Source organism: Suillus fuscotomentosus, assembly GCF_016647785.1.
Source record: "Suillus fuscotomentosus strain FC203 chromosome Unknown F5891scaffold_18, whole genome shotgun sequence".
NCBI lineage: Eukaryota > Fungi > Basidiomycota > Agaricomycetes > Boletales > Suillaceae > Suillus > Suillus fuscotomentosus.
This window is the reverse complement of record NW_024539530.1, coordinates 84,666-110,474: the sequence shown is the minus strand read 5'-3', so window position 1 is coordinate 110,474 and position 25,809 is coordinate 84,666. Positions and strand designations below refer to the sequence as shown.

Genomic DNA, 25,809 nt, shown 5'->3' with positions numbered 1-25,809 from the left:
ATAGTATCGCCATAAACTCAATCTCTATCCGATCATATGCGAACTGAGCCGGGAACAACTTCCAAAAGCTTCGGAGTCACGACTTGCGCGTACCAGTGGCCACTCTGCTCTGGCTAACCTTCTACCAGCCTAGTTTGTGCCGTTACACGCCTATGAATGGCACCAGCCGGATCGCCGCAGTACGCATGACGTGTCAAATTTAATCTTGTTCATACAAGTCTAATTGGCTCATAGTTCCGAAACTTCACAGAGCTTTCAAATGCGGGCTTGGTAATTCAGTCCCTTTGCCTTTGCAATCATACAAAGCAGTGTCGGTAGCCTCGCGGCCTCCACTTGACATGCACGAGCCTCTCAAGGGGTGTACTAGTAGTGCCTCCGAGTCTCATAGTAGTAGGGCTCCGTGCGTCACGGTCAATTTGAGTGACCACAAGGCACTTACTCGGATCTTGAAACAAGTATTAACCAGTGCTAAATACCACAATTGCTTGCTCCAACTGTTTGTTTGTGGTGATGCTACTTATCAGACAAAATTGGGCAGCTTACTGAATTTTAAATTTTAATTTGGCCATCTACGCTATTGGTGGGTCAATGACGGAGAGGTTCGCCGCGCACCGGAAGGAGCTGCGCGGAATGATTACTGCGCTGAACCCCCTTCTGGAGTACCGGGAGGAGTCGTATGATTCTGTTTCATATAGGAGCTGTCACACCTCGGTACTAAATCGATTGCGGGTCCTCCGACCATTGAGCTGGTCACCAGTGCAAGTCCATTTAATAGGAATAAACATTAATTTATGGATGTTCTAGATAATAAATACCAGCCATCTAGTATACGACATCTACTGTTTGTCCATGTGCCATGCAGTCCAAAACACCGTTTCAGTCTATGTTCTTCCCGCACTGCAACAGAATTGTAGCCAGCACGCCAAGCTCCAAGAGCCCAAGCTGTACCGCATGGGGCGTCAATTCAAGTGTCACAACATCGTGTGTCTTCGATACTCGGGCGAGTACGTCATACGAGCCCGGAATAGATAGCTAGTTGGCAGCATAGCACCCGGATCAGCTATGGTTCGCGCGGTGGATAATATCCAACGTACCTGCAGAAATCTGTCATGTGGTCTCCAGGAGTAGCCAACGCCGTTGTGGACCATGAATCGGTGACTACCGGATTTTACATGAATGACCCCCGCATTCAAAAATTAAATTAAATTGGACGCACCTCCTGTCCGTCGAGAGTCTAAGCCAGTGGCCCATGGGCTGTTTTGCGACCAGAGAACGCACCTCGACTGTGGGGTGGTCCCGCCACTCCAACAGCGCGATATTCGAGCCTTGTGCATCCTTCAGCATGGTGTGGCCCCCGTTCGTCACGACACGGAAATACGTCTCGTTGCGCGGTCCGACCACCATGCAGTTCAAGATCGTAGGGCTCAGCGACGTGAACTTGAGTGTGATCGCGCCCGGAAGTGTTGAGGGTGCAGAGGGGTAGGGGAGGGCGCCGAAGATGGACGGCGGGGGGACGCTGGAATCCCAGGTCGACTGACCGTTTCCTGCGTTCCATGCATCTTGCGCTGTGAATGGGTTGCTTCCGTACATGACTGCGGACGTGAACAGGGAAACGGTTGAGTGAATGAAGAACTTGTGTGTTGACAGCTTGGAGCAGCTCCATTCTTGATATACGATCCAACGCATAAATGCGATGCATGAGAGGGGCATGACTCGCTCACTGCAATGTAATTCGCATTACACAACTGAACGCACTGGTGGACCAGCAACAGAAAGGTTGTCACATGGAAAATAATGCCAAGGTAGAAGTGTGTCAGCATACTATGCAAATCTGGGAGAGAAATTCCGCGGCCTGCCTGGCGTGACCACAAGTCAGTTATGGTACACCGCGGTGACATCTGACATGGCTACGAAGGATGTGCTTGTGCAGAGGTGCCGAGCATTGAGGCGCTATATGCAGTACATACTGTCATCATTGGTCGGGAGTTGCATGTGATATGCAGTGCTGGACGTAGTAAGGTCAAGGCACGCCGACTCACCTAGGCGCGCACACCGTAGTTAACGGACAATAGATTTTTGCGACTTAGAGTCGGCTGCCCTGTAGCAAGTGTTTTAAATACCCGCGTGTAGTTGGAAGTTTGAGAAACAGCATCCGTACCTCGTCGGGAAGGCATCAAAACATTATCAATATTAAGACCACAACATTCCCAAACACGTCTCATCCAGAAACGTTTCAAGTTGGTAGTTGAACGTTGAACGTTGACTCGGAACGTTCAGCGCTACTCCGGTCCATAGTGACGATGTCCTACTAAGCATTCGCAATCAGAGTTTGAAGGAGGTCGTTAATAATGACATTCCTCACTGACCACTGTTGGTACCAAGCCGTTGCAAGACAACAATTTAATTTTATAGTTGGACTTATTAATGGCCAGTGCAGCTCAACAAATTGCCAAGCTGAGCACCACGCCACGAGTCTCACGACAATGACGGCACTTATGATAACTGGTGAAAATAACTTGCATGCAGTAAACCGCAGTAAACTCGAGGGCGGAAGAACGACTTGGCATGAACATGCAGAGCAGTATTAGACTGACACGGATTCCTGGACGATTCGTCGTTCATTTGATACAAACAAGCGAAAGGGGGGATACTAAAAACATAGACATGCAATGATGTACAACGGATGTTGATGCACTTTCATACAGCCGACCAATACAACATGTGTACCGCTTAGAGAAGTAAATGGACACCGTACTACGTGGCATACCTGCAATAAATAGATGAGATGAGATCATACTGAATATTGTTGATACATACTTCCTTGTCCACTCCCGAGCCGTTGCTTCGTAGCGGGTACGATCAGTCTTATACAGATGGGCGATATCGTGCACCAGAGGATCATCGGGATTGGGATCCGTCAACATCGAACAAATCGAAAGTAACACTGCATGAAGCACGATATAGGCCACAATAATGAGAATATAGCATACTTGCATACCTTTTGATATAGTCAACGCTGGCGACCACTGATCCCTCAAAATATCCAGACAAATGGATCCATTGGCATTGATGTTAGGGTGATAGATCTTCGTCCTAAAGCTGACTTTGGGTGGCTTGAAGGGGTAATCGGTTGGGAACGTAATTGTTAGGAAGAAGACCCCGCCCGAGTACGGTGAGTCGGTCTATCACAAATGCCACGAGCGCTAGATCAGTAATAGAACCGAGATTAAGAGTAAGATGTCGTACAGGGCCCATGATTGTTGCTTGCCATGAGAACATGTTGTCGCCTACAGGACCTGCGCTGCAGGATGAGGGTGGGTCACGTCCGAGGTCAATCAATTCCTGTGCGCCACATGTCAGAATTGAGCGCGGGCATCGCCACAGGAGCACAAGTAGTAACACACGGACCTTGTTGATGCGCTTCAAGGCCATGGCAGCGAGTTGTTATACAAGATTCGAAACTGCAGCAACAAGCCAGAACGAATCGCCGAGAGATCGACCAGAATCGCACACGATCAGAGGATATGATTAGAGCATGGGTATAGACGCGGGATGATTGGCAACGATATCAAGACAATGAGTATGAATAAGGCATGAATAGTGAGAAATATGAATTGCCCGTGAAAACTAGGAGAGGACTTACAGATGAGTTTGTATGACGATGAGCGGGAATGCGGTGGTGGTAAAGGGCAAGTAACAAGACCAAGAGATTGTGGCTATTTATGATGTTTGTATCCTGTTTGGTCCGGTCGCTGACAAAAACAGCGCGTATCTTTCGAGACCTGGAATCTCTTTGGCACAATTCTATGATAACCGTTTAACGGATTAAACCCCCGGACGGGCCCCAAGTTCCGTTATTGTCGTGTTAATCCAACGAGTACACCAGACACAGTTGATCTGGAGCGCGAAAAGACCTACAAAGTGAGCATGTGATTATTAATAGAGTCATAGGTAGTTGCTGTGTATACTACAGTCGGCTACTCCAGCCCGGCTGCCAGTGCTTTCAGACCTTGGGCAACGTTCTATGCTAGAAAACCAAAGAACGCCTCGACAGCACTAGTAAAGGTCAGCGGTCGAGTACATTTGACATGGGCGCTCACTACCCTCAACCCTGATTCACAGCTCGTTCGAGACCAGGTACTCGACCAGATAACACCCAGCTTGCCTCAATTTGATATTTTAAATACAATTTCAAGATCGCTTGATGTTATTAAATATACAATGTATCCAAGTCCCCTGTGATAACGCCTGAACAAATGAAAAAACTAACATACTTACCAATCCCGCACAATCTCCTCACTCCTCGTCCTCATCATCACTGATGACTAGCACCGTTTCCTCGCACGAAGGCCAAGAAAATCTAGTCGTCACAGCCGGTGTCTTACTCGGCACACCCACCGAATCCATCTCCATCAATCTGCATCGCAGCTCAGCCCCACATTGTCCCTAATGTTCAAAGTTCACATACCTGCTCCACTCACGAACAGCGCACATGATGTTTTCTTTCTCTTCTTTGCTCTGCGCCTGGCTGAGCTCCGCAATAAGCTCCTTGCTTCGTGTAATGTACTGTTCAAGCTTCTGCTGCTTCTGAAACATCTCCTGTCGTGTATTCAAGGGCACCGCGGGTTTGAGCGGCGTCGGTTTGATGCTTTCTATTGTCTCGGAAATAAACGTGACAGCAAGTTCTTCCAAGCTCCTACTCAAAAATCAGTGTCGATAAAATTCTAAAAAAAAAAGGCAGAACAAACGTTGCTGACGAGACGGTGGGACTGGGTTGCGCAATGGCAACTTCACCGTTGACAGCAGATGGCGCAGGGGGGAGTGTTGCAGGGCCAGTGGACATGGGAGAGGTAGTTGCGCCACGAGCATTCGCCTTGTTCTGCTTACTTTCATGAACGAGCCTTCGCAAGTTCATTTCATGTGCGATCTTGTCCACCGATGGTTCGTGTACCGACGGTTCGTTTGGCAAGGGTACTGGTAGTCGTGAGGGGAAACAGGAGTCGGTGGAAGGACATGTGAGAGAATTGACCATGTTGAAATTTTCTATATTTTGTGTGAATGCACTAGATTCAATATTTTCTTCGGATTCCTTTTGGGGTGCGAGTGAAATGACCTTGGCTGAGTGCGAATGTTCTGCTGATTCGTCGGCAGGTGTTTCTGTAGACAAGAGAGACGATGATAGGTTAGAATGTGAAGTGGAATTAGAACAGATGGGTTGCTGGTCGAAAGATATTGACGAGGAGATCGTTGAAACTTCTGCAAATTTTCCGTCGTGTTGTGCGGCCTCCGAATTCAACGCAGGAAGTGGACCATTGTCCGCTGAAATAAGAGCCACAGCACAACCTAAGTCCACATCCGTAGACCTAGGAGGGTCCACCTTTGCACTTTTTTCTCCACAGATTTCACTTGCCGATAGCAAATCGCCGGGCATGCCGCTCGTCACTATTGGCGAGGACATTTCCACATCCTCCCCTCGGTCGTCGTGAGATATGACGAGCTGAGTGGAGTGTGGCCGTGAAGATGCAATGGACAAATGATCCTCGTCATCGCCCCCTTGAAAAAAATGACCAACCCCAACACCATCCTGCGAGCCACTAGACACCTCAAAACACACGGAAGAATCATCGAGCGAGAACCGACGTCCACGAGGGGCTGGTACATCGATGGATGCCTCTTCCCGCTCAGTAGATGGTACGCGCCCTTGTTCGTCGACAATGGTATCTTCACTCGCCGCAACTTGTACGCCACTCGAACCTGCCTGAGGATTCGGCTCAACCAGCTGCTTCCGCTGCAGCTTTTTCTTTTGCTTCTTGCTCGACTGAACAATCGGCTCGTTTATCTTTCTGCTTCCATCCTCCACTTCGCCCTCCTCGATCTCGCCAACGCCAGCGTTAGAACCCACCCCCGTAACCCTATACCACCATGCCCGAATCGCATGTTTCCCCTTCCCCTTCAGTTGCTTACTCTGAAATGCCTTCCGCGCAGACGCAGAATCCACAAATTCCACCAGTGACTTCCCGTTCTTCGTATCCACATCGACGCACACGGGCTCTGCTTCCCCTGCATTCACCGCCCACTTGTGCACCCACGACGGGTTACGGAAGCGCGTTGGGATGCTGTCTAGCACGAGTGTACATGAAGGGTTCGGCTGCGAAGCGAGGTGCTTCGCATACGTCCCTGTCTTACTGTTTGGGTCTGCCTCCGGTGCATGTCCGATATGGAGGAGCTTGGGCTTCCGCATCCGCTCTGCGAGCAACTTCTTGGAGGAAGGCAGTTCAGGCGTTGAAGTGTCCGAGCGATCGTGGTCGTGGTCAGGATCGGTGGCCAATATAGCTTGATATCCGTTGGACTGGCTGCTACCAGCAGCAGTCGTGGATGCATCAGTAACCACAGGAGTAAGCCCACTGAACGATGTCAGACCTGTAGCACCTCCAGCTGCCGCAACGTATGGGTCGGCAGAAGCAGGTACTGATGCTGGTGGATATCCAGCAGGAGGAGTCGGGACCGGTACGTATGTATATGTTCCCGGGTTCGAATAGTCAGGATATGCTATGAAATAGGTGGGTGGAGGTGGAGGTGGTGCAACAGTCACCATCCCATACTGCGTGTGCCACGGCTCAGATGGTTCTGCCCCAGTATAATATGGAACCGGCGCGCTTGGGAATGCAGGGTTGTATATGGCGCTTTGCGGTTGTTGTTGCTGCATTTGCGGAAACGCAGATTGTGGGGCAGGCAGGATGGCTGTGGCCTGCCCGTCAGGGTAACTGTTAACTGGCTGTGTTTGTATCTGAGGATACCCAGGCTGCGGTATAGGAGATGCAATAGCGGAAGGCCCAGCATATCCATTGCTTGTAAGTTGCTGCTGCTGCATGGCACGTGGTGCAGTCGGCGGAGACCGTGGTGCAATGGGTGGAGTTTTAGGAGCCAGTGTCGGGGACCGAACTTGAGCTTGAGACGCGAGCCAGCTACGAGGTCCTTTAGGGGGAGGCGCAGCAGGCAATGGAGGACTATATGGAATATTTGACCTAGGACCTTGAGGAAGTGAAGGCACCCGCACCGGGCTTGGTGATGGCTTCGGAGGCGACGGGGCGGTAAGGCGTTCTCGTTCTTTGCCTTTCCTACTTGAGGCGAGCGCTGCCCAAGGCCCTTGGCTAATATTCGCGGGGCCAGTCGGGGCAGCGAGCAATTTGGGTTGCAATGGGCAATTCTGCTGGGACCTAAAACCTCGCTGAGGAGCTCCAAACGTATGCTGTTCCTTTCTCCGTTTCTTGTTTAGCTTACCATCACCTTTCCTCGGTGACCAGCCAGTTGCGTAAAGCTGGGATCGCTGAAACCCAATACCGCTGTCCACCCGTTTGCGTTTCTGAGCAACCTCAAGGCACACAGGCTCCACTCGACCTAGAGCGAAGACCATCTGGGTGAGTGGAGGCCACGCGCTACAGCGGCACTTACCGTCGAGGCCGCGTCCTAGACCGCGGCCTGGGCAATAGCCCATGTGCAGGGCCATAGCGTAGCCCTTGCTCGCCGTGGAAAACTCCTCTGAATTACCATCTGGTGGAGTGCGCAGCTGATCATTCTGTTCACTGTCAACAGAATCCGAATCAACTCGCAGCTGGAGGTCTATCATAGCTTCGTCCTCATCGTCTGAGATGACGATGGGAGAACTGATAGAACCAACACCTTGAGCGACCATGGTATGGTCGGTGGCCTGAGGGGTAGATGAATTGTCTGGTGGTCGGAAACCAAGATGTATCGAACTAAGAAACGTTCTGAGAGTCGATCTCATGGGTTCGTTTAAAGTCCGCTACAGTGAAGGATGCACAAGCTCGATGGCGAGCTCACAAAACGCAGATAACATGCAAGAAACACGTTGTTTGGAATTTTACAATTACTACAGTCAGCCGCAAGAAGGACCTCCGAAAACGTGATTTCCATTCGGATTACAGTAACTGATCGGCTTAAGGCCCCGTCAGACAGCCGCAAGGCAGCTAAAAATGCGCAAGGATGCAACAGTGCTGTGCAAGTCGAACCAGCGACCAAGGGTATTTCAATACACTACTTGTGCTTGCCTTCCCCACCTTGGTCTCTTTGTATCAGCCCCACTCCTACAATCACGCCGTCTGCGAGAACATCAGCCACTTTACGGCCTTCTTTGGCATGGTGCTCTGCTTGTTTAATAAATTCGGCCTTCACAGCCTTAGCGTGCGCAATCTGCACAAATAGGACATGAATTTAAATACGGCAGATAGCAGGAATACTCACCTCTTTCGTGTGGTGAAGGCACTCTAGGTAATCATCCGCCTGCAGACGGCATTGACTAGGCACGTCAGCTTCAGCATAGCACTGTGAACATTAACTGTAAGAAGTCAATTTCTCGAACGGGTATTCTCGGCTATTACTTTCGAGAATTCTTGCCAGTAGGCAAAACACCGCGAGCGGCCTAGACACGACATTGTTCAGCATTGAACATGACCAGCAGTAAATAGTCGCACCTCCAGTGTAACTGAAACCTGACTGTGTGCAAATGAAACATTAGTGAAAAAGCTTGTCATTACCAGACAGACACATACCGCCATCGAACTTGGGGAGGAGAAACGAGCGTGACGCGAATGGATCCCGGGTCACGGTCACAAGCACTAATATGAAGACGTGACAGAAGTCACAAACCTTCATTAGTGCACCGCCACACTCCGTACTGAAACACCCTCTTTGTCTCAATCCATACAACAACGCCAAGAGCAATGGCTGATCAAGCAGAACTTGTCTTTGTCAGGAGCTTTGTAAAAGTCATTGGAGCCCAGCCCATCGTGTACAGTGACGACTACAATCAACCTCCACAGAATTCACTAAAGAAAGTCCCTATCTTACCAGTGCGTGTTGGACTCGAGGATCGTGTTTCATGGCATGTTCTTACGCGAAATTTGTTTCAGGTTGAGCTCCCCCCTGTTCCAGAACGTAAAGGAGAACCTTCTACACCGCCAGGTAGATGTTATCTCCACGTTATCACTGATGGTCACCTCACCAGAGATCGCTAGCCGCATCAATCAGTATTACGTTCAAGTCAACAAAGCCTCCGCAGTCGTTCACGCTTGCTGTGCAGCCAACAGATACTGTATCCGAAGTTAAAGCCTTGCTTGCTTCTCAACCGAACGCACCGCCCGCAGAAGCACAGCGGCTTTTACTCAAAGGAAAGGCACTTGCTGACGCAAAACTCCTTAAGGAATACAGTGTGAAAGAAGGAGACACTATAAATTTAATGCTTAAACCCGGGTTTGAGTGGGATCCTACTAAATCTTCATCCCCGCCCAGCACTTCACCAGTAAAGATGAAATATTCCAATCTTCCCGAAATACAAACACCGCAACCGAAACTGGCAACAGGTCATAAGCATACACGCACGCCCTCCATCGTATTGTCGCCATCACCATCAATCGTGTCTCTCGAGCCTGAGGTCAAACCTCACGACATCGATCTGACTCTTGACACGTCTCTGTTACCCACCGCTTCAATATCGCGCGCAGCGCGGTCAAGTTATCAGACTGTTATCTCCGAGCCACCGTTTTGGGATCGCCTGTACTCTTACTTGAGGTGAGTAAATGATTGTGTTATGAGCAGTTCGTACCTAAACATATACGATCAGAACGGAATTCAGTAACGATAGTGATGCACTCATCGCTTTTGAGGACTTCCTCCGGGCAAGCAAGGGAGGGCTGACAGCCAGTGAAATCGCGAAAATCCGTGATCATGTAGGCGTTGTCGGAATGGCGGGCACGTAGAGTAATGAGCATCTCTCGAAAAGTTAGTTGGGCTTCCACATTGCACACTTGTCTTCGTAATTCGCGTCTGTCGCGGCTTACCATAAATGCTTTACCGAATTAGCTGGAATTCACGCAAGTTGCAACGATGGAAACATGCCAGAAAATTGCCAGAAAAGGTAATTTTCCGTGACTTAGTAATTTGTCTCAACAATATCTATGAATATTCCTCCGGAGTGCTGTTCTGGCTTCGCCGTTGTAGGCCAACAAGAATAATTGTTCCATGGACTAGAACGTGAACTTCCCTCCCGAAAAATCTGCCCGCCCGCAGCTTCAGCGTAAGTGCGTTCATGTCCGAGTCGCGCCGAGGAGGATTTAAAGCCGCCAACCTGCATAACCTGTGTGCACAGATGTATACTCATTTGATACATATGTTCATGTGTATCAATTTCCGTGCTGCGGTTACATAGCGACCTGTCAGTAATTACGGGATGATGGTGATGTCATTACGCTGAATGACAAATCCATGATGACGTGATTATATAATCCAGGCGCGCCCAGGCTGGTGAAGTAGACTCGTGACCAGTCCGAGACGTCTATGATCATGAGGCAACTTTCCATGTATGGCTCTAGACTTTTGATGCTTACTAGCCACTCCAAACCCCTGACTACGCCATCTTCTTCCCCACGGCCATCATCTCATTCATTGCTCCACCGCATACGAACAATGACCTCTACAAAAGACGTGTCGGGCCAGAGTGACATCGGTAAACTGAGGGCAGAGTCAGACGGCTCCTTCAAAAGAGCTCCATCAAGCTTCAGGAACTTTATCAGTAACGATGGTAAATTCCAGCCGGAGAAAGGTAAATCACGAAAACATATTTATTTTGTCGACAAGCTCAGTTGATTTACAGGAAGATACCATCTCTATATATCTTATGCATGCCGTCAGTGATAGGATTGATGCAGTCTCATTTTGACTGAACATTCCTCAGCTTGGGCTACGAGAACTCTTATCACTCGGAAACTGAAAGGACTCGAAGATTTCATTCGTCAGTTCCAACCAGTTGTGTACACTTCACGAGTTTATGCCACCTTTTTGCAGCTTTTTCTGCGGTGTCCCCTCATATGGGCGCGCAAGGCTGGCCATTCAAGAATGCAGATCCGAGTTGGGAGGATGCAGATAACGACCCAGAACATCCGAATTTCCAGCATGTCAAAGATCTTTACTTACTCGCTGATTCGAACTATGGTGGAAGGTATGTCTATTCCCCTCCCATTTGCCAACGCTTGTTACATCGTAATCAGATTTACAGTCCCGGTGCTGTGGGACAAGAAGCTCAACACTGTTGTCAACAACGAAAGCTCTGAAATCATTCGTATATTCAATACCGCCTTTAATCACTTGCTTCCTGCTGATAAAGCGGCGATTGATATCTATCCTGAAGCACACCGCCAGGAGATCGATAGTATCAATGAGTGGGTGTATGACACCGTGAACAGTGCGTCTGAGTCTGTGGGTGGAGCTTGTCTTGATGACATCGTACACTGCAGATGGCGTGTACAAATCTGGGTTTGCACAATCCCAATCCGCGTACGAGAACGCCGTTTATGCCCTATTCAAATCCCTCGACCGAATCGAGGAGATACTCAAAGGAAAGGATTACCTCGTAGGCAACACCCTCACCGAAGCGGATATCAGGTTATTCGTTACCACCGTACGTTCGATCTTAAACGCCCGTTCTGAAACTTACTGCTCCGTTTCAGACCCGCTTTGATCCCGTGTACGTAGGCCACTTCAAATGCAACCTGCGCGACATCCGTCACGGGTACCCTAACATTAACCTGTGAGGTGTCTTCCATCTTTTTAGGATGTTTGACAGTCTCATTTTCCACAGTTGGATGAGGAAGTTGTACTGGAACAACGATGCCTTCAAGTCGAGCACCAAGTTCGATCACATCAAAGAGCATTACTACTGGTCCCAGATAATGGTGCGTTATGCTGTAGGCTCTTAAGCGCACTCATACTCACACGCAGCAGGTCAATCCCTCCAGGGTAGTTGCCGTTGGCCCAGTCCCAGACATCGAACCTCTGTAAAGTTCTATTGTAACTGTAGTTCTAAAGAAAGAGCCCATCTAGCACACGACACAGACGACAAAGTTCATGTATCCCAAGAGTATCCCGAAATCGACCGTATGTATTCTACACTTTTGGTCCGCCAATATGAAATGATAGACGATAAAGAAGACAGGCGAATAAGAAATGTGAGACACAACTGACATCGCCAGTCCAAGCTTTCAATCAGCATGATTATAGTAAAGTGTCAATGGGCAAATGCTCTAAAAAGTCACAATGACGCCCATAGAGAACCCTATCACAATTGCCGAAACAACGATAGCCAAGCGTTGACAGCCTGCAGGGGGCGTGGTCGGTAGAGCAGCTGAAGAACCCGTCGAGTTTGGCGCGCCGGTGGACGATCCAGATTTCAAGGCACCCTGTGCAAAAAGAGGACATTGTTGTGAGCCATTCTGACCACCTAATACGGAGGATGATTGTGATGCAGGGGAAGATGTAAGGGTAGGCGCGGAAGAGGAAAAAGTGGTGGAGGAGAAGATGGAAGAGGAGAAGGAAGAGGAAGAGGAGGAGAAGGAGGAGAGAATGGAGAATTTATAGATGAAGAAGTTTGAAAAGACGAAGTTTGGAGGGATGGAGTTTGAAGAGACGAAGAAATCGTTGGAAACAAAGAGGAATTCGGAAGAGAGTATGAGTATGCACTTGCGGAACTCAACGAAGGACTTGAATACGAGTAAAGCGACGAAGAGCGCGATAAAAGCGTGGAACTTGAAATGTCCGGTGAAATTGAAGTAAGCGTCAGAGAGGCTGGCACATCTGAATATGTGCTCATCATGACAGAAGAAGTACAAAAATCACTAAAGCACGAGTGATGATGAAAGTCGGAAGTGTGATGAGTACCCACAGTTGCTGTTGCTGTTGCTGTGCTGGCTTTGGATGTAATTCCTCCGGTCAAAACGCCCTGGCCGTTACTGATTGTACTGTAGAAAGTACAGCTGGAAGAAGAGGGTATGGGATGCGCAGATGGTGTGACAGGCTCCCCTTGGTAAAACGTGGACGTCCCATAGACACCCATAGGCTTCGTAAATGCTCAGCTGGACAAATGTGCATGAAATGGGATTGGCACTAACCTCAGCTGAGTCACCCAAGCACTGCTCAAACACTCCCGGAGAATAGTTCGCAGGCATATTCCACTCGCACCCCATAACATCATAAATATGCTGACACATTGTCGGTGCATCTACCGCGGGCTTGCAAGCGCGGAAGCAGAATTGATCATCTGCCACAAAATTCTGGGTGCGCAAAGAACTTGATCAGGACGCTTTGGCAGTCTTTCCGAGCAATCGGTAAATTACCGTCCACTCGTGAATTTCCTCCAACGTGCCGAATGCGCTAGAGAACACAAGACCGCCGATAGGATTGCCGTTACCATCTGCGCCGTGAGGGTCAAGCTCGCCACCACTGTCGCCGGCAGGAATGTTGATGTTTGTAAGATTGCCGACGCCTGAGTTCACGTTGGAGTTGTGGATCTAGTTTGTACCATAAATGGTACTCACCTGTGACCTGAACGTAGTCTGGAGTGACGACGACGTGCGCACCAGTGATGGAACCGTCTGGGATCAGTCGTGTTCCGTACCCGCTCTGAGAGAAAATTACTACGTCACTTAGGAGGCTAAACATAGTGGCAAATCACCTGCATGCACCATGCTACTTCGATTTGCTGTAAAGTTACAGGTTCTTTCTTCGCGATCACTGGACAAAGAAGTGAAGGCATGTACCTCGGTGTTCCCGATGACCGAGTCAGGGCCTGGCTGAGGAGGTCCCCAGATACACCAATCCTGAACAGTGTTGACTGGCGATGCGCTAAGTCAAGGTTAAGGATGCTTATCGGCGATTGGTGGCGCACCATAAGCATTCTGGCACTCCGACGTCTGACTGTAGCCAGAGGTGCAGTTGTTGTAACCTGCCTGCCCCTGCTCGCTTTGATAGGGTGCGTTTGAAGGCAAATAAGTTGCCGAATAAGTAGGACTTTGAGCATAGCCTGACAGGACCAAAGACAGTGCCACGAATGAGGCAGAATGAAGTATGGGGGGCGACATTCTTGGCGAACAGACGTTGATATGCGGAAGAGAAGGGAAAGGGAGAAATTTTGGGAGTGTTGTCCTGCAGGCACGGTCATAAGATGCCTGCATTTCACCTATACCGTAACTGCGCAGGGGCATCTTTGAAGTACGCCACGTTTAGGCGTGTTCTTTACATGACGTGAGACAGGCGAAGCACGTACATGACCGAGTGACATCATGAACATTGTGAACTTTGACGTTGCCCAATCAAGTTCAACCTTGAATTAGTCATTATCTGGCGCGCAGCGAGCTGGATAAAAAGATGGCTGTTGAGCAGTAGATCTGACTATCATTGAAGGCGCTCAACCGTCAAAGAAAGGACCCGGATCGACTCAGTCGACGTCGATGGGCAGGAACACAAATGGTTGTACGTTCGACTTCTTGCACTTACATATATTTTCTTGGCCTAACGTTGTGCAGGGCCCAGGCTGTAAACGTTCTTCTGTATACCACTTTAGGCTAGTAGCATCGTACCCATGGCTTGAGTTTTTACTCGGGAATATCCTTGAGGCGAGCTTGAGGAGTACAACTAGGTTGGAGGTGATGTAGCGAGTGACACTGGCAGGAAACCAAGAAGAGTTGTTAGAAATTGGATTCTCGGCACCAACTTGAAGTTTATGACTGGAACGGCGTGCAAGCGCTCCTGCAGTAGATCTATCTTCTTCCGTTGGCGTTGATGTTCGCATGAGAAGTAGAAGTAGCCTGAGCGTAACCCATTTTCAAATGCGGTCACGCCGATAGTATTGACTAGTTGTACTGACAGTGAGTCGGCAGCATCCGTTGTACAGATTCACTCATTGGTTACCACTGCATAAGTCAGCATTGGCCGATTTCGCAGTCCGCTGCACCCTGGTTGCTCCGGAGTCCGAGTAGAGGAGATAGTACGAACTGGTTAGGCAATATATGATTGCCGGTTGTTCCATTTAATTATTCCATGTGGAGGGTCATCATGATTGATTGATCGTTGGTTTTGAATGAACTTGAGGTACTTGCTTCAAGAGAGAGCCTTTGAGAGAGTTTAGAGCGGCTGGGGGGAGCTCGTGACGACGAGAACGTACGTCGAGTCCGTATATAACTGCAGGGGGTCACGAGCCTATGCAGAGACCTCGTCATATTCGCTACCGTGACTTGTAAGATCCGTCGGTACTATTATATAATGATAATATCATATTGATGTTCCCTGAAACGAATTATAAAAGACATTCTCGTGTTACGTGTAAATAGGGTCTCTTATTTCTCTCCTTAGTACAGACTTCAGAAACATGTCGTCCAATCTGCTCAACGCCATTAAATACCTCGTCCCCATTCATTTTGAAGACCTCAACTATCTTTCGGCTCTCCTGCTAATCCCAGTACCAATCTTATTGGTTCATGTAATTCCTTATCTCAGGGATCCTTACAACCAGCGGAGCATACAGGGTCCATTCCTTGCCCGCTTTTCGGATTCTTGGCTAGGTTGGGTAGCGAGCCAAGGTCATCGCTCAGACGTTGTACATCAGTTGCACAACAAATACGGTAGCATCTGACCCACTTGACCCCACATGAACTTTACCTCATGTTCCTGCCCATAGGAACCTTTGTGCGTCTTGCACCAAATCACGTCTCCATTTCCGACCCGGACGCACTGCAAATTGTATATGCCCATGGCAACGGCAGCCTGAAATCCAACTTCTATGACGCCTTCGTCTCCATTCACCGTGGTTTGTTCAATACTAGGGACCGCGCTGACCATGGTCGTAAGCGTAAGATTGTCTCTCACGTCTTTTCGCAAAAGAATGTCTTGGAGTTCGAACCTTCTGTCCGTCTCTATGTCAGCCAGCTCATGAACCAGTGGGACCGTTTATTCGACGAAGCCCTCAAAAACAAATCTGGCACCGAGGGAGAAGGTGGTTGGTTTGGTAAGGGAGGTCGTTTGTGGCTCGATTGCCTTCCATGTATGTACCCATGTCTCAATTTCCAATAGCACTGATTTGTGTCATGTCAGGGTACAACTATCTGGCGTTTGATATCATCGGCGACTTGGCGTTCGGATCACCGTTTGGAATGATCCTGAACGCCAAAGACTCCGCGCCTGTTGCTGTTTCACAGAAAGATGTCATGAAATCCTACGGGTCGGAGAATGAGTGTGCATACGTCGATATTCCTGCCGTCCAGATTCTTAACGATCGTGGAGAGTTCTCGGCTTCTATGGGCGTTCTACCTCCCACGTGGCGACCCTGGGTTCGTCTGCTTCCCTGGTACCGCAAAGGTGGAATAGCTGTCAAGAATTTGGCTGGTCTTGCAGTCGCCGCTGTCGCCAAACGTTTTACAACTCCGACCGACCGTGTCGACCTCTTGAGTAAGCTGCAAGAGGGACGTGATGATGAGGGAAATCTCATGGGGAGAGAAGAGCTCACCGCAGAGGCCCTCACTCAGCTCATCGCCGGTTCCGATACTACTTCCAAGTAAGTCTTCTAGCCAATCATGGTCAATCATCTTCCCCATTCAGCTCAGCTCGTCATGTGCCATCACATATTACCTTGCCGCCAATCCTCCTGTACAGCTCAAGCTCCAGAAAGAGCTTGACGACGCCCTCGGTAGTGAAGATGAATACGTTTCGACATACGAACAGGTCAAACGTCTACCTTATCTGGAAGCTGTTATCAATGAAGCCTTGCGTATTCATTCGACATCTTCTATGGGTCTTCCTCGTGTAGTTCCTGAAGGCGGTTTGACTATCCAAGGCATTCATTTCCCGCAGGGTGCCGTTTTGAGCGTTCCAAGTTACACGATCCATAGGGACACCAAAGTGTGGGGAGAAGATGCGGATATATTCCGTCCAGAGAGGTGGTTTGAGCATGATAGTGCCACTTTGCAAAAAGCCTTCAATCCGTTTTCCTATGGGCCCAGGTACATGACGTTTAATGCCACGCGATCGCTGACCTGCTGATGACCCTAACCCTCAGAGCATGTGTGGGACGCAACCTTGCGTCCATGGAGCTATTAATTATCATATCTTCCATTCTCCGCCGCTACCAATTCGTCCTGGCAGATCCGGATAAAGCGGTATGTTCCTTCCATGCCGGTCATCTCACACGAACTAACTGTAATGAACTAGTTTGACACACGGGAGGGCTTCCTGCGAAAACCGGTGGAGTGCTGGGTGGGAATTAAGCGTCGGCAGGGATGAAAGGCAGAGTAATCCCGCTCTGTTTTAAGTTTATCCGCGACTCTTTATTTGCTGTTGTTCTGTTGTTTTCTTGTACAATTGCGACTGAAATTGGGCTTCTTCCACGGTACACTGTGACCGAACCAAAGTTTCAGTGGTTTTTCACGGACTCTGAGATCTGATTTGCTGGTTCTATTCTTGTTTCGTCGGTCCACCATTACCTTGATAACGACATTGGAATGGAATATAGATATATCACGGACTCCCTTCTACTATCACACTCGTTCCCTGTTCAGCAACGGTCTCAGGACCTGCATTCGTGCAGATCCTTATATAACTGAGCCTATAGTATATCTTGAGCACATCATATCTAAGCCCGCCTCAAGGCTGCGTGCAGTGCCCCACTTTATCTGACTGACAGCCTCGCGCCATGCGAAGGCAGCACCATGTCCTCAACGCGTAGTCAAACAAGCACGTCCGCACAACATTCTAGCACCAACAATTCTAACAACAATAATCAAATGATGAGTAATATTTTCGGCGCAAATGAATCGCCATCGCTGGTGGTTGCGTTTCTGGCGATCGGGCTGTTTATGGTGGTCATGGCAGCTTTGTTTGGATGGAGAAGGATGCGTAGAGGGAGGCTCGTGGTCCAACCTGCCAGGCCAGTTCGCGTTCGCGGTCGCCCAAGGAAGAAACCGATCGCGATAGGAGAGAAACCCACACTTTGGGATATGTGGACGAGAAGAAGAGACTCGGAGGTCACGATCGATTTAAAATGGGAAAATATAACGGTGCGTCAGGCTCCGCAGTCGGCGTCGAAACATAGCGCTCAGATATGCTATTGGCTCGTGGATGGCTAGCCCTTTTGCGCCACGCGCGTGTTCTGTCGGAAAGAAAAGCCTCGTCGGCCGGTCTTGATGAAAGCCACCGCTGTCGAGCCTCGAAATGTGCCCCGTTCATCGTTTGTGATGACTCGGATCTCGGCTTTTAGAGAGCACTTCCGACTGATTCGGAGTCCTCCACCTCCACCTCCGCCCCCGCCCCCGCCAGAGCCACAAGCGCATGAACTTGATGATATGTCTGAACGGCCGGAGGGCTCGTTCGTCGTGATGGCCTTCACGATTTCCATGCCGTCGCCTGGTACTAGTACTAAGAAGCGCGATAACGCCACGAACTCTGAAGTATCAGACCGGGTGTCTACGCCAGAGCTGCTTCATGATACAGAGTTGGGAGAGTATTGCATCGGGTCGGTGGAGGTGTCGTGTAGTGAAGATAGGTGACAGGGAGTGGCAAGCAGAGTGCAGAGTACTTATTCGACAGGGCTGTTTGGTCTTATCTTTGGATGCCTGATCACATGTATAATTTATGTACATGATGTACGACACTTACCTATACCTGTCATAGCTGTAGGGCTTATTGTTTCTATAATACTGGTTAGTACGGACATTAAGAGGGATTTAGTAGAACTTGCCCCGTGGAAATGGCGGCCGTTGAACGTTGAACGGTTGCATATATCACATGAGTTGTCTTCGTGTCTTGAAGGTGCTGGTGAAGCTGTGAAGGCTCACTGGCAAGCGCTGAAGCGCTGACGGGCCGAATAGCATAGCCCAGTCAGAGAGAGCCGGAGTGCAGCCGAGAAACGAATACATTTGATTTCCTAGTATCGTCAACCATACCAGTGCGTCGACAAACTACAGTAACAGTACTACTTCAACGTTCAACGTTCAACGTTGACTCGGGTAACGATACAGGGCTATAAGTACAAAGGATATAAACATATGTAGAGCTCGAAAGTGATACACGCGCACGATAACGCATAAGTAGAACAGATACACGATGCTGGGACACTAACAACACACACCTGACGAGTCGAGGAGGGGTCTGATATAGTAAAATAAAACTGTAGGTCAGCAAATTAGTTCATAAGTGATTCTCCTTTTTTCAATGCGCCACATTCTCATCAGCACTGCTGAGAGAACATACTACCAGCTAGTAGTAGGGACGGGGTCTAAAATCGCGTGACAGCGTGAGGACCACCTGCCACTGCTCTCTCCTCCTGACCAACGAGGTAAGTCCGGCAAACATGGTCGTTGAGAGCAGACAATCCACTCTGCGCACACCCGCCAAGCGTGTGTACTCAGGGTCTGAAGACGCCGTGCAGCGCGCGCGGTGTACATCTTCAATACGGCTGCGCTGCTTGAGCGACATGCCCTCCCACTCATACGTCCGCAGAAGCCCGCGGAGTGTCTCATAAATCGCTTCTAACACATCTTGCACTGTCACCCCGGTTGGATTACGGACTATTATCTCCCATCCAGGGGACAGTAGGTCACAGACGAGTTGCAACTTTGGGATAGGAGGATTAGTTGCAAACTGTGACAGGTGGGATGACAATAGAGGTATGTTTGCTACATCTGCATAATGCATTGGATTGTAGCGCACATCCCATTCTATGGGGACTTGTACGTGATAGCGCTCCCCACTGGGAGAACCAATAAAGAGGGGGTTGAGCTTGACACCGTGCGTGCGAGTTATGGATCTAGCCATGGTAGGTGAAATGTGAAAGGAGGTTTGAAAGGTTGCGGGAGGACATAAGTAAGAATACAAGTTTTATACCTGATGAAATATCCAATAACTGTCACTGATGCCTTGCGGCAGTGATGTTTAGGGCTCCACCGCAGAATAAGTTCGGACCCCGCAGTCGATACCAACAAAAGAAAACTGACTTGCCTCATCGAAGAACGCGCCGCATATTTGGCCAAAAAGAAGCGACGCGTATGCACCTTGTTAGGTTTGATGTCTCCGCATACATACCAGAAAGAGAAATGGTTATAAATGTTAACACGGCGTTCTTCCTATAATCACATCAGCCTCAACACGTTGTGATGTTGATTGTGTGAAATAGTGACGACAGGTTGCGGGGAAGAGGGGGAAGAGCATGCTGTATTGCTATGGGGCTAAGGCGGTGAAAAGATAGTCTTCTAGAAAGCGATGTCGGGCATAAGCCGAGCCGAGCGGAGACACGTATTCTCCTTTGAATGTAAGACTTCGTAAATGCCTGGGGCGTAGCCATTTGAGATGTGGAGGAAGATAAACCAAATCCAGATACGGTAGAGGAAGATGCACGTATGTATCACGGGTACATCGGCTTATGTCGGGCGAAACACACAAGGACAGTAGGACAGAGGAGTGAGTCACTGGGGCGCAGGTCCGATGAGTTGTGGCTCCAAAAAACACGAGGCTTTTGTGGCGAGATAAGTTGTATTAAGTCGTACTATGAATGGAATGCAGGGAGGCGTCGTTTCCAAACAGGGGGAGGCGCGATCACGGACTGGACGGAATGCCAACATATCAAGTGAATTTGGGACAGAGTTGCCTTCCGAGGCCCAGTTCAAGAGGACACGCAACCCTGGATAGACAATACTTGTTGGCAGGACCTATCGGATGATACCGACTTGCTGTATATTCTAACCAACGAGGACGTAAGTATCAGAATCAAGACTGTCAGATCAAAAAAAAAAAAGATGTGATTTGGTGGTGGCTCAACCCATGTATTTGTGCGAGTAACGGACCAGTGGCTCGTCTCATGTTTCAAGTATTGCAAAGTAGACGAAGCGCAGTCCAGAATAACAAAGAGTCCAAGACTATAATAGTGCAATAATTAATATACCCTGGTAAGGCACGTCAAAGAAAGATAGCACGAAACACGTAGCAGTCGTAAAAATCAGAACAAGCGTCACAGCTACTGCGAGTCCAAGTCATGATAGTACACGTTCGATGTCCCAATAACGATCTCATACAATGGTTGGTGCTTCTTCGATCCCACACCTTTCGACAAAGGTGATAACAAATCTGGCGGTCGCGGCATGGCTATCAAGACAGAAACTTGGAGAAGAGATCGATCCAGCGGGAGCTCCATCTTCGAATGATTCAGATGTGGGGAATCAGTCACTTTAACTAGGGTGGGAGGAGAAAAGAGATAGGTTATCTCAGGTGGTATGCGGTTGATAACCTGACGTTTCCAGAAAGAAGGTCTCGGCGTTTGGCGGTCCAGTGGCGGTGGCAACGGAATGTCGTACTTTTCCGTTGCTAACGGCTATGAAGGTGACACAAGATCAGAAGGACCTAGGCACTAACGAGAAATGGGCGCTACCTGTGTGTCCCTCCATTGCGAACAGTCCTGACCTAGTAAAACCTGTGCATCCCACAGTAGAGGCTTCTGCATACGCCTCCTCTGCAAGGGGATATCGATATCAACCCGCAACATCTCATCGATCATCTGACGCCGTATGACCAGACGATGCCATACGAGTCCACTGATCATGAATAAGCCGAAGAGTGACAATACACTGACAAGAAAACCAAAGAGTAGAGATGAACCGCTACCCGACGTGTTTCCACTGCTTGTCGACGTCGAGCTGGGAGCGTATGATAACGTCGATGAAAGCAACGAGGAATATTGGCTCGTTGATGACGCAGTCATGGTTTCCTTCAACGACGACACCTAAGCGTGGGGGGCATTCCCAAGGCAAACGGATGCATAAGTATGTAACACATTACGGTGTCGAGCGTGAGCACAACAGTGCCTCCTAGTTCCAGAAAGCAACCTTTTTTTGTCTCACTAATCGACTCACGTGACATGTCGTAACTGACTGGAAGGACAAAAAGAACGGGGCAGCATAATAGAATACAACAGGGTAAATGATATTGTTTGCAACTTACAATGCTGTAAAATAAGATAAAAATGGAACCTTGCAAGCGTCCATCACCAGTTGAGATCTGGAGCGAAAATGCCAGTAAACCTGAATGGTCCTAAAATACACCAAAACCCACGCACCGTGTTGAAGCATAGCTCTTGCCCGTTCCCTCCTTCGAACATCATCCAGAATTCCCATAACGTGTCTGTCTAGCATATCGACGTATGGCTTGAGACTTGTATGCTCCCAATCTAAATCAAAATATGAGTGAAAACAACGGGTACAGTGACAAGTGCACTCACTTGCACCCTCGCCTGCCTTGTCGAGCTCTTGAAGGAGTTGCATGACTGTGGGAACTGCATTGGGGTCGAAATTTTCCACACGGTTCGGGTCAACGGGGACGCAGACTCGGCCGGTTTTAGGATGCACACAGAATGGTGCTTTGAGAAGATGGTTTCGGTGCTTGGATACTTCGGCATCCAGGCGTGGATATGTATATTGCAGGATGATGTCCTCTAGAGCGGCTAGATTTCGGGCCTATAAAGCGTCAGGAATGGCATGGATAGTGGGAGTGAGGTACATACACCTGTACCCTTCACCTCAGCCTTCAGCTCGTCCCATTTCTTCGACGATTCTATACCGGACTGTTTCTCCCACCGCTCCTCGAGAGTCTCGACAATTTTCTTGTCCGGAACCAGTTTAAGCAGCGTCCGCCAACCGTCCTCGGACAGGAAGCATTCTTGGTTATCCAACAATGGATACCACATCCTACTCCCTTCATCGCGGGCATGCCACAGAGAAGGTGGCAAATCCCCTGGGTGGCTCTTCGTGCCTATGCCTCTTACATTCACCTTCTTCGCCATCTCCTTACCTCCTTCTATCACAGTAAGCGCCCCGACTACAGCTCTACGTAGTTCGTCGGTGAGCCCCATGGCCTCGTCGTCGCTGACCCACAAATGGATGCCGCGACGGCCCGAGTATACCCATAACAAATGATGATATCCAAATTGCATGCGCAAGGCTGAGTCAAGGACGCGCACGGCGTTGGCGATGAATGCCCAGCAGCGTTTACATATTCCCGCTGATGTGCAGCATGTGCGCACGCCATCATAATCAGTCATATCGATATCGAACACCAGCTCGCGCTTTAACGGGGTGAAGAGCTTCCCAGATTTCACAGACCGCGCCAATTTCCGTTCGCTTGGCTGGGACGTTGTCAGCATAAGTGCCAGGCAGATTGAAAGACAGCTCACCCGAGATGAGTACATGGGCCCGATCTCGAAACGCGTCGGATTGAGTGCGCACACCTGCTTTTTGAGTTCCTCTGCATTCGAAAAGCAGTTATAACGTAGATACACGTCTCCCTGGAGAGTAAATGCGAATTCGCGGTTTGTAAACAAATCTTTTGGTGCGTGTTCCTGATTGAGCCATGTGAAGATGGATTTGAAAGGGTACAGCATGCGGTAAAACTGGAGCATCACTTCCGGCGATGTCTCTGCAGAGTCGGCCATTGTTGAACGAAGGAATAGCAACTAAGTGTACACTCGATGAGTGCTTCCAGAGCAATTTGAGTGACACAAAGCACGTGAGGAAACGTCACGCGCGCAAGTCACACTGTGCTTCGTAACGGCCGCCGCCACAGTACGAACTTGCAAGTAGTTTGGAAACAAAACACCAGATGGGCATGAAACCGGTATATATTTTGGGTATTTCACATCTAAGTTTTTCAGTACGCAACATAACGTCTTGCATGTCATATGGACTGGCTGCAAATCTCGAAACGAACGGATCAAGTCAATACAACTTATGTGCACTACACGTGCGAGAGACCGAGCAATCAACATAGCTGCAAGATGACCAGTCAATATTAAATTTGTAACAGAGGCAGAAGTGAATATTCGTCATTACGATCGGAATGTGCATTCATAATCGTCCGGCGTTCAGTGCAGGCTTCCATGTCACTTGTGCATACATAACAAGCTAAAGATCAAATGTCCAAGAACAGGTTGGATCTCATTGTCATTCTACCATCTTCTAGTTTGTCACTGACAGGAATTGAGATTAGACTCGTTGAATCGAACTGAAGGTGTTGAGTGGCAAGTGTCTGCGGCCCTTGACGGCGTAGTATGTGTTATGAATCTCCAAGTTGCAACAACTTAGGATCACAACACAAACGACATTCATTGGAACACTATCAGTAGTCCTAAGAATGATTTTAAAATGTCGTGGCGGCCGCCAGGGAAATGTACTGACCTGTATGAATCCTTCAAAACAACAACTACCCCCATGTACCCAAAATTTGCCATTCGAGCAGATTAGAGCTTCTACTGGAATATTGTGAGGGCATATAAGATAATACCGACTGAATGTCGTGTGCAATACAGATAGAGGCATGCACGGTGGTATCACTTGCCGAATTAAAGATGGCGGCGTGAGTCCTAGGTTCATTTGCGCCTCTTTCCAATAAGGAAGGGGAGTCCGTAGAAAGACATCAGAGCCCCGTCGACTGAAGGGTATAAATACGATTCAGCACAATAAAAGGGACGACGAGCATTGAGCATCAAGGACAGAGAGAAGAGGCTAGCCGAGAAAACATCCTATGCACCAGTCTAAAGTCGCGGTAGATGGAGTCTGTCCATCTAGTGACTTAGTCCTACATTCGAAGCTCCTTGAAGAACTGACCCCACCAGAGGTCGGAGAATTTTTTGTTGCGTGGCAAGTGCGTCCATATTAGTATGATACAACTCTTCCACGTGCACTTCCGGGCGTGTCTGTGGCTGAGTTTGACCTTCAGTTTGGACCACTGCAGCTGAATGCCATCACTAATCTTGCACTGATCAATAATGTCTGTCTCTGAAACGCAGACACGGCAGGATGACTTGAGATCCACAGAAGATATGCAGAGCGTGGAGGTTGTTGACGAAGAGCCCGGAGACGATACGAACTCAGGTGCGATGACCAAGAAACGGAAAGAGAAGGAACCGCAGCACGAGCGCGAGCCGGGAAAGTCAATCTTACCATTTTCAAGAGTGCAAAAGATAATCAAAGCGGACAAGGTAGCTGTCAATGTGATCCTACCCAGATGGCGTATAGCGTGATGCAGCATTTCAGGAACTTCCAATAGTCGCGCGCGACGCGACTTTCTTGATCTCACTTGCCACCGAGGAGTTCATCAAAAGACTTTCAGAGGCATGCCAGAAGCTCGCGGAGCGGGAAAAGCGAACAACCGTGCAACAGAAGGACGTCGGTACGTCTGGAGCTTGCCGTGTCAGTACTTCATTTTTCAGTTTCATTCTCTAGCAGCAAGTGTAGTGCGGCGAGCAGATGAATTTATGTTCCTCGAGGGTACGTTCCTCTCGGGCTTAATCATCTCCTCTTTTCACAGCGTCGCATGCAGAGATCATCGCTTTTCAACGCACGGAACCTCCACAAAAACGCAAACCTAAAGCATTACAGGATGCAGAGAGCCAGAGTGAACCAACGATGCTCGATAAGTTTGTCACTAGAGGAGAGGAGAGTCAGGAACTGGATAATAGACCCCCTCTGGATAATGGAGACCAGGACGCTGTTGGAGAACCACGCAAATTTAAGCAATAGTACGTCAGACATCTAGATTTTCTGAGCTTTTTGCTAATTCTTCTCGCCAGTAAAAGCAAGGAAATTCTATCGGACACAGACGATGAGGAGATGTCATGATTCTGGTAGATTTCTCAGTATTGTCTATGTCACTTTCGTTCGCGTTGGACTCCTGTCGAGTCACCCCCGCCGATGTTGTCATGGACGAAGATGGGACAATGTATGCAGGATAAATGCGTAATCTATGAGGATAAGAATACTCGGCCCGATTCTTTTGGAAGACATGACTACCCAGGAATGGCTGACGAAGGTAAGTACATTCCCTCACTTTTCAGATCATCACATGGCCGAGGAGGTTTGTGTAAGTGTGATTCTTTATAGCTAATGCAGTACTTGACTACTGTTTCTCAAAAGCATGGGTGACTACCAGGGC

The 25,809-nt window shown here is 48.9% G+C and overlaps 13 protein-coding genes across 13 annotated transcripts; 5 read left to right on the top strand and 8 right to left on the bottom strand.

Moving 5' to 3' along the window:
- Positions 1-767: 767 nt before the first annotated feature.
- F5891DRAFT_1024656 (uncharacterized protein) lies at positions 768-2,141 on the bottom strand. Its single transcript, XM_041361339.1, has 4 exons — positions 2,040-2,141; positions 1,217-1,950; positions 1,095-1,158; positions 768-1,032 (listed from the first exon to the last, which is right to left on the bottom strand). The coding sequence occupies exons 2-4, from the start codon at positions 1,708-1,710 to the stop codon at positions 877-879; spliced, it is 714 nt and encodes a 237-aa protein (XP_041227677.1). The 5' UTR covers positions 1,711-1,950; positions 2,040-2,141; the 3' UTR covers positions 768-876.
- A 317-nt stretch (positions 2,142-2,458) lies between these two features.
- F5891DRAFT_1024646 (ubiquitin-conjugating enzyme/RWD-like protein) lies at positions 2,459-3,739 on the bottom strand. Its single transcript, XM_041361338.1, has 6 exons — positions 3,644-3,739; positions 3,409-3,461; positions 3,247-3,342; positions 2,999-3,182; positions 2,818-2,944; positions 2,459-2,767 (listed from the first exon to the last, which is right to left on the bottom strand). Exons 2-6 carry the CDS (start codon positions 3,430-3,432, stop codon positions 2,755-2,757), a joined length of 444 nt encoding a protein of 147 aa, XP_041227676.1. The 5' UTR covers positions 3,433-3,461; positions 3,644-3,739; the 3' UTR covers positions 2,459-2,754.
- Positions 3,740-4,104: 365 nt separating this feature from the next.
- F5891DRAFT_173371 (uncharacterized protein) lies at positions 4,105-4,903 on the bottom strand. Its single transcript, XM_041370781.1, has 3 exons — positions 4,758-4,903; positions 4,469-4,696; positions 4,105-4,417 (listed from the first exon to the last, which is right to left on the bottom strand). The coding sequence occupies exons 1-3, from the start codon at positions 4,841-4,843 to the stop codon at positions 4,297-4,299; spliced, it is 435 nt and encodes a 144-aa protein (XP_041227675.1). The 5' UTR covers positions 4,844-4,903; the 3' UTR covers positions 4,105-4,296.
- Positions 4,904-7,851: 2,948 nt separating this feature from the next.
- F5891DRAFT_1024641 (uncharacterized protein) lies at positions 7,852-8,628 on the bottom strand. Its single transcript, XM_041361337.1, has 5 exons — positions 8,571-8,628; positions 8,493-8,514; positions 8,400-8,440; positions 8,263-8,343; positions 7,852-8,211 (listed from the first exon to the last, which is right to left on the bottom strand). The coding sequence occupies exons 1-5, from the start codon at positions 8,574-8,576 to the stop codon at positions 8,056-8,058; spliced, it is 306 nt and encodes a 101-aa protein (XP_041227674.1). The 5' UTR covers positions 8,577-8,628; the 3' UTR covers positions 7,852-8,055.
- A 54-nt stretch (positions 8,629-8,682) lies between these two features.
- On the top strand, positions 8,683-9,910 carry F5891DRAFT_1024636 (ubiquitin family-domain-containing protein). The gene is made up of 4 exons (XM_041361336.1): positions 8,683-8,870; positions 8,931-8,982; positions 9,036-9,588; positions 9,641-9,910. The coding sequence occupies exons 1-4, from the start codon at positions 8,742-8,744 to the stop codon at positions 9,774-9,776; spliced, it is 870 nt and encodes a 289-aa protein (XP_041227673.1). The 5' UTR covers positions 8,683-8,741; the 3' UTR covers positions 9,777-9,910.
- A 572-nt stretch (positions 9,911-10,482) lies between these two features.
- F5891DRAFT_949531 (glutathione S-transferase) lies at positions 10,483-11,853 on the top strand (the record flags this gene model as incomplete). Its single annotated transcript, XM_041374882.1, has 9 exons — positions 10,483-10,618; positions 10,670-10,702; positions 10,751-10,807; positions 10,861-11,014; positions 11,064-11,257; positions 11,310-11,473; positions 11,523-11,602; positions 11,654-11,747; positions 11,797-11,853. The coding sequence occupies 9 exons, from the start codon at positions 10,483-10,485 to the stop codon at positions 11,851-11,853; spliced, it is 969 nt and encodes a 322-aa protein (XP_041227672.1).
- On the bottom strand, positions 11,774-14,379 carry F5891DRAFT_173090 (uncharacterized protein). Its single transcript, XM_041370779.1, has 10 exons — positions 14,344-14,379; positions 14,114-14,202; positions 13,736-14,051; positions 13,608-13,681; positions 13,523-13,549; positions 13,386-13,470; positions 13,185-13,333; positions 12,960-13,121; positions 12,740-12,907; positions 11,774-12,251 (listed from the first exon to the last, which is right to left on the bottom strand). The coding sequence occupies exons 2-10, from the start codon at positions 14,135-14,137 to the stop codon at positions 12,096-12,098; spliced, it is 1,161 nt and encodes a 386-aa protein (XP_041227671.1). The 5' UTR covers positions 14,138-14,202; positions 14,344-14,379; the 3' UTR covers positions 11,774-12,095.
- An 835-nt stretch (positions 14,380-15,214) lies between these two features.
- On the top strand, positions 15,215-17,121 carry F5891DRAFT_949553 (cytochrome P450; the record flags this gene model as incomplete). Its single annotated transcript, XM_041374883.1, has 6 exons — positions 15,215-15,467; positions 15,524-15,886; positions 15,937-16,396; positions 16,446-16,841; positions 16,898-16,997; positions 17,050-17,121. The coding sequence occupies 6 exons, from the start codon at positions 15,215-15,217 to the stop codon at positions 17,119-17,121; spliced, it is 1,644 nt and encodes a 547-aa protein (XP_041227670.1).
- A 425-nt stretch (positions 17,122-17,546) lies between these two features.
- On the top strand, positions 17,547-18,383 carry F5891DRAFT_1186666 (uncharacterized protein; the record flags this gene model as incomplete). Its single annotated transcript, XM_041366728.1, has 2 exons — positions 17,547-17,894; positions 17,964-18,383. 2 exons carry the CDS (start codon positions 17,547-17,549, stop codon positions 18,381-18,383), a joined length of 768 nt encoding a protein of 255 aa, XP_041227669.1.
- A 594-nt stretch (positions 18,384-18,977) lies between these two features.
- Positions 18,978-19,941, bottom strand: F5891DRAFT_172719 (uncharacterized protein). The gene has a single exon (XM_041370776.1). The coding sequence runs from the start codon at positions 19,648-19,650 to the stop codon at positions 19,093-19,095; it is 558 nt and encodes a 185-aa protein (XP_041227668.1). The 5' UTR covers positions 19,651-19,941; the 3' UTR covers positions 18,978-19,092.
- Positions 19,942-20,510: 569 nt separating this feature from the next.
- Positions 20,511-21,727, bottom strand: F5891DRAFT_172928 (uncharacterized protein). Its single transcript, XM_041370778.1, has 2 exons — positions 21,257-21,727; positions 20,511-21,199 (listed from the first exon to the last, which is right to left on the bottom strand). The coding sequence occupies exons 1-2, from the start codon at positions 21,584-21,586 to the stop codon at positions 20,846-20,848; spliced, it is 684 nt and encodes a 227-aa protein (XP_041227667.1). The 5' UTR covers positions 21,587-21,727; the 3' UTR covers positions 20,511-20,845.
- Positions 21,728-23,586, bottom strand: F5891DRAFT_172813 (prim-pol domain-containing protein). The gene is made up of 5 exons (XM_041370777.1): positions 23,054-23,586; positions 22,385-23,005; positions 22,103-22,337; positions 21,941-22,051; positions 21,728-21,882 (listed from the first exon to the last, which is right to left on the bottom strand). The coding sequence occupies exons 1-5, from the start codon at positions 23,309-23,311 to the stop codon at positions 21,869-21,871; spliced, it is 1,239 nt and encodes a 412-aa protein (XP_041227666.1). The 5' UTR covers positions 23,312-23,586; the 3' UTR covers positions 21,728-21,868.
- A 1,168-nt stretch (positions 23,587-24,754) lies between these two features.
- Positions 24,755-25,609, top strand: F5891DRAFT_1127743 (uncharacterized protein; the record flags this gene model as incomplete). The annotated part of the gene is made up of 5 exons (XM_041364211.1): positions 24,755-24,856; positions 24,912-25,047; positions 25,104-25,145; positions 25,198-25,317; positions 25,557-25,609. The coding sequence occupies 5 exons, from the start codon at positions 24,755-24,757 to the stop codon at positions 25,607-25,609; spliced, it is 453 nt and encodes a 150-aa protein (XP_041227665.1).
- Between the last annotated feature and the right edge of the window lie 200 nt (positions 25,610-25,809).

What these genes read in the sequence shown, in the direction of transcription:
- F5891DRAFT_1024656 (XM_041361339.1), bottom strand. Translation starts at nt 1,710, where the DNA reads ATGCCCCTCTCATGCATCGCATTTATGCGTTGGATCGTATATCAAGAA. An exon ending in AGACTCTCGACGGACAGGAG is followed by an intron (nt 1,159 to 1,216) that starts GTGCGTCCAATT and finishes AAAATCCGGTAG; the next exon opens with TCACCGATTCATGGTCCACA. An exon ending in CACATGACAGATTTCTGCAG is followed by an intron (nt 1,033 to 1,094) that starts GTACGTTGGATA and finishes GCTGCCAACTAG; the next exon opens with CTATCTATTCCGGGCTCGTA.
- F5891DRAFT_1024646 (XM_041361338.1), bottom strand. Translation starts at nt 3,432, where the DNA reads ATGGCCTTGAAGCGCATCAACAAG. An exon ending in CCTTGAAGCGCATCAACAAG is followed by an intron (nt 3,343 to 3,408) that starts GTCCGTGTGTTA and finishes TGTGGCGCACAG; the next exon opens with GAATTGATTGACCTCGGACG. An exon ending in AAGCAACAATCATGGGCCCT is followed by an intron (nt 3,183 to 3,246) that starts GTACGACATCTT and finishes CATTTGTGATAG; the next exon opens with ACCGACTCACCGTACTCGGG.
- F5891DRAFT_173371 (XM_041370781.1), bottom strand. Translation starts at nt 4,843, where the DNA reads ATGTCCACTGGCCCTGCAACACTCCCCCCTGCGCCATCTGCTGTCAAC. An exon ending in CAACCCAGTCCCACCGTCTC is followed by an intron (nt 4,697 to 4,757) that starts GTCAGCAACGTT and finishes ATTTTTGAGTAG; the next exon opens with GAGCTTGGAAGAACTTGCTG. An exon ending in GCTGTTCGTGAGTGGAGCAG is followed by an intron (nt 4,418 to 4,468) that starts GTATGTGAACTT and finishes GCTGCGATGCAG; the next exon opens with ATTGATGGAGATGGATTCGG.
- F5891DRAFT_1024641 (XM_041361337.1), bottom strand. An exon ending in ACTGGCAAGAATTCTCGAAA is followed by an intron (nt 8,344 to 8,399) that starts GTAATAGCCGAG and finishes TAATGTTCACAG; the next exon opens with TGCTATGCTGAAGCTGACGT. An exon ending in GCCTTCACCACACGAAAGAG is followed by an intron (nt 8,212 to 8,262) that starts GTGAGTATTCCT and finishes CTATTTGTGCAG; the next exon opens with ATTGCGCACGCTAAGGCTGT.
- F5891DRAFT_1024636 (XM_041361336.1), top strand. Translation starts at nt 8,742, where the DNA reads ATGGCTGATCAAGCAGAACTTGTCTTTGTCAGGAGCTTTGTAAAAGTC. An exon ending in AGAAAGTCCCTATCTTACCA is followed by an intron (nt 8,871 to 8,930) that starts GTGCGTGTTGGA and finishes AATTTGTTTCAG; the next exon opens with GTTGAGCTCCCCCCTGTTCC. An exon ending in AGAACCTTCTACACCGCCAG is followed by an intron (nt 8,983 to 9,035) that starts GTAGATGTTATC and finishes AGAGATCGCTAG; the next exon opens with CCGCATCAATCAGTATTACG.
- F5891DRAFT_173090 (XM_041370779.1), bottom strand. Translation starts at nt 14,137, where the DNA reads ATGTTCATGATGTCACTCGGTCAT. An exon ending in AGACTACGTTCAGGTCACAG is followed by an intron (nt 13,334 to 13,385) that starts GTGAGTACCATT and finishes ACGTGAACTCAG; the next exon opens with GCGTCGGCAATCTTACAAAC. An exon ending in AGGAAATTCACGAGTGGACG is followed by an intron (nt 13,122 to 13,184) that starts GTAATTTACCGA and finishes TTGCGCACCCAG; the next exon opens with AATTTTGTGGCAGATGATCA.
- F5891DRAFT_172719 (XM_041370776.1), bottom strand. Translation starts at nt 19,650, where the DNA reads ATGGCTAGATCCATAACTCGCACGCACGGTGTCAAGCTCAACCCCCTC.
- F5891DRAFT_172928 (XM_041370778.1), bottom strand. Translation starts at nt 21,586, where the DNA reads ATGACTGCGTCATCAACGAGCCAATATTCCTCGTTGCTTTCATCGACG. An exon ending in CGCAATGGAGGGACACACAG is followed by an intron (nt 21,200 to 21,256) that starts GTAGCGCCCATT and finishes TCACCTTCATAG; the next exon opens with CCGTTAGCAACGGAAAAGTA.
- F5891DRAFT_172813 (XM_041370777.1), bottom strand. Translation starts at nt 23,311, where the DNA reads ATGGCCGACTCTGCAGAGACATCGCCGGAAGTGATGCTCCAGTTTTAC. An exon ending in GGCCCATGTACTCATCTCGG is followed by an intron (nt 23,006 to 23,053) that starts GTGAGCTGTCTT and finishes ACAACGTCCCAG; the next exon opens with CCAAGCGAACGGAAATTGGC. An exon ending in CTGAGGTGAAGGGTACAGGT is followed by an intron (nt 22,338 to 22,384) that starts GTATGTACCTCA and finishes GACGCTTTATAG; the next exon opens with GCCCGAAATCTAGCCGCTCT.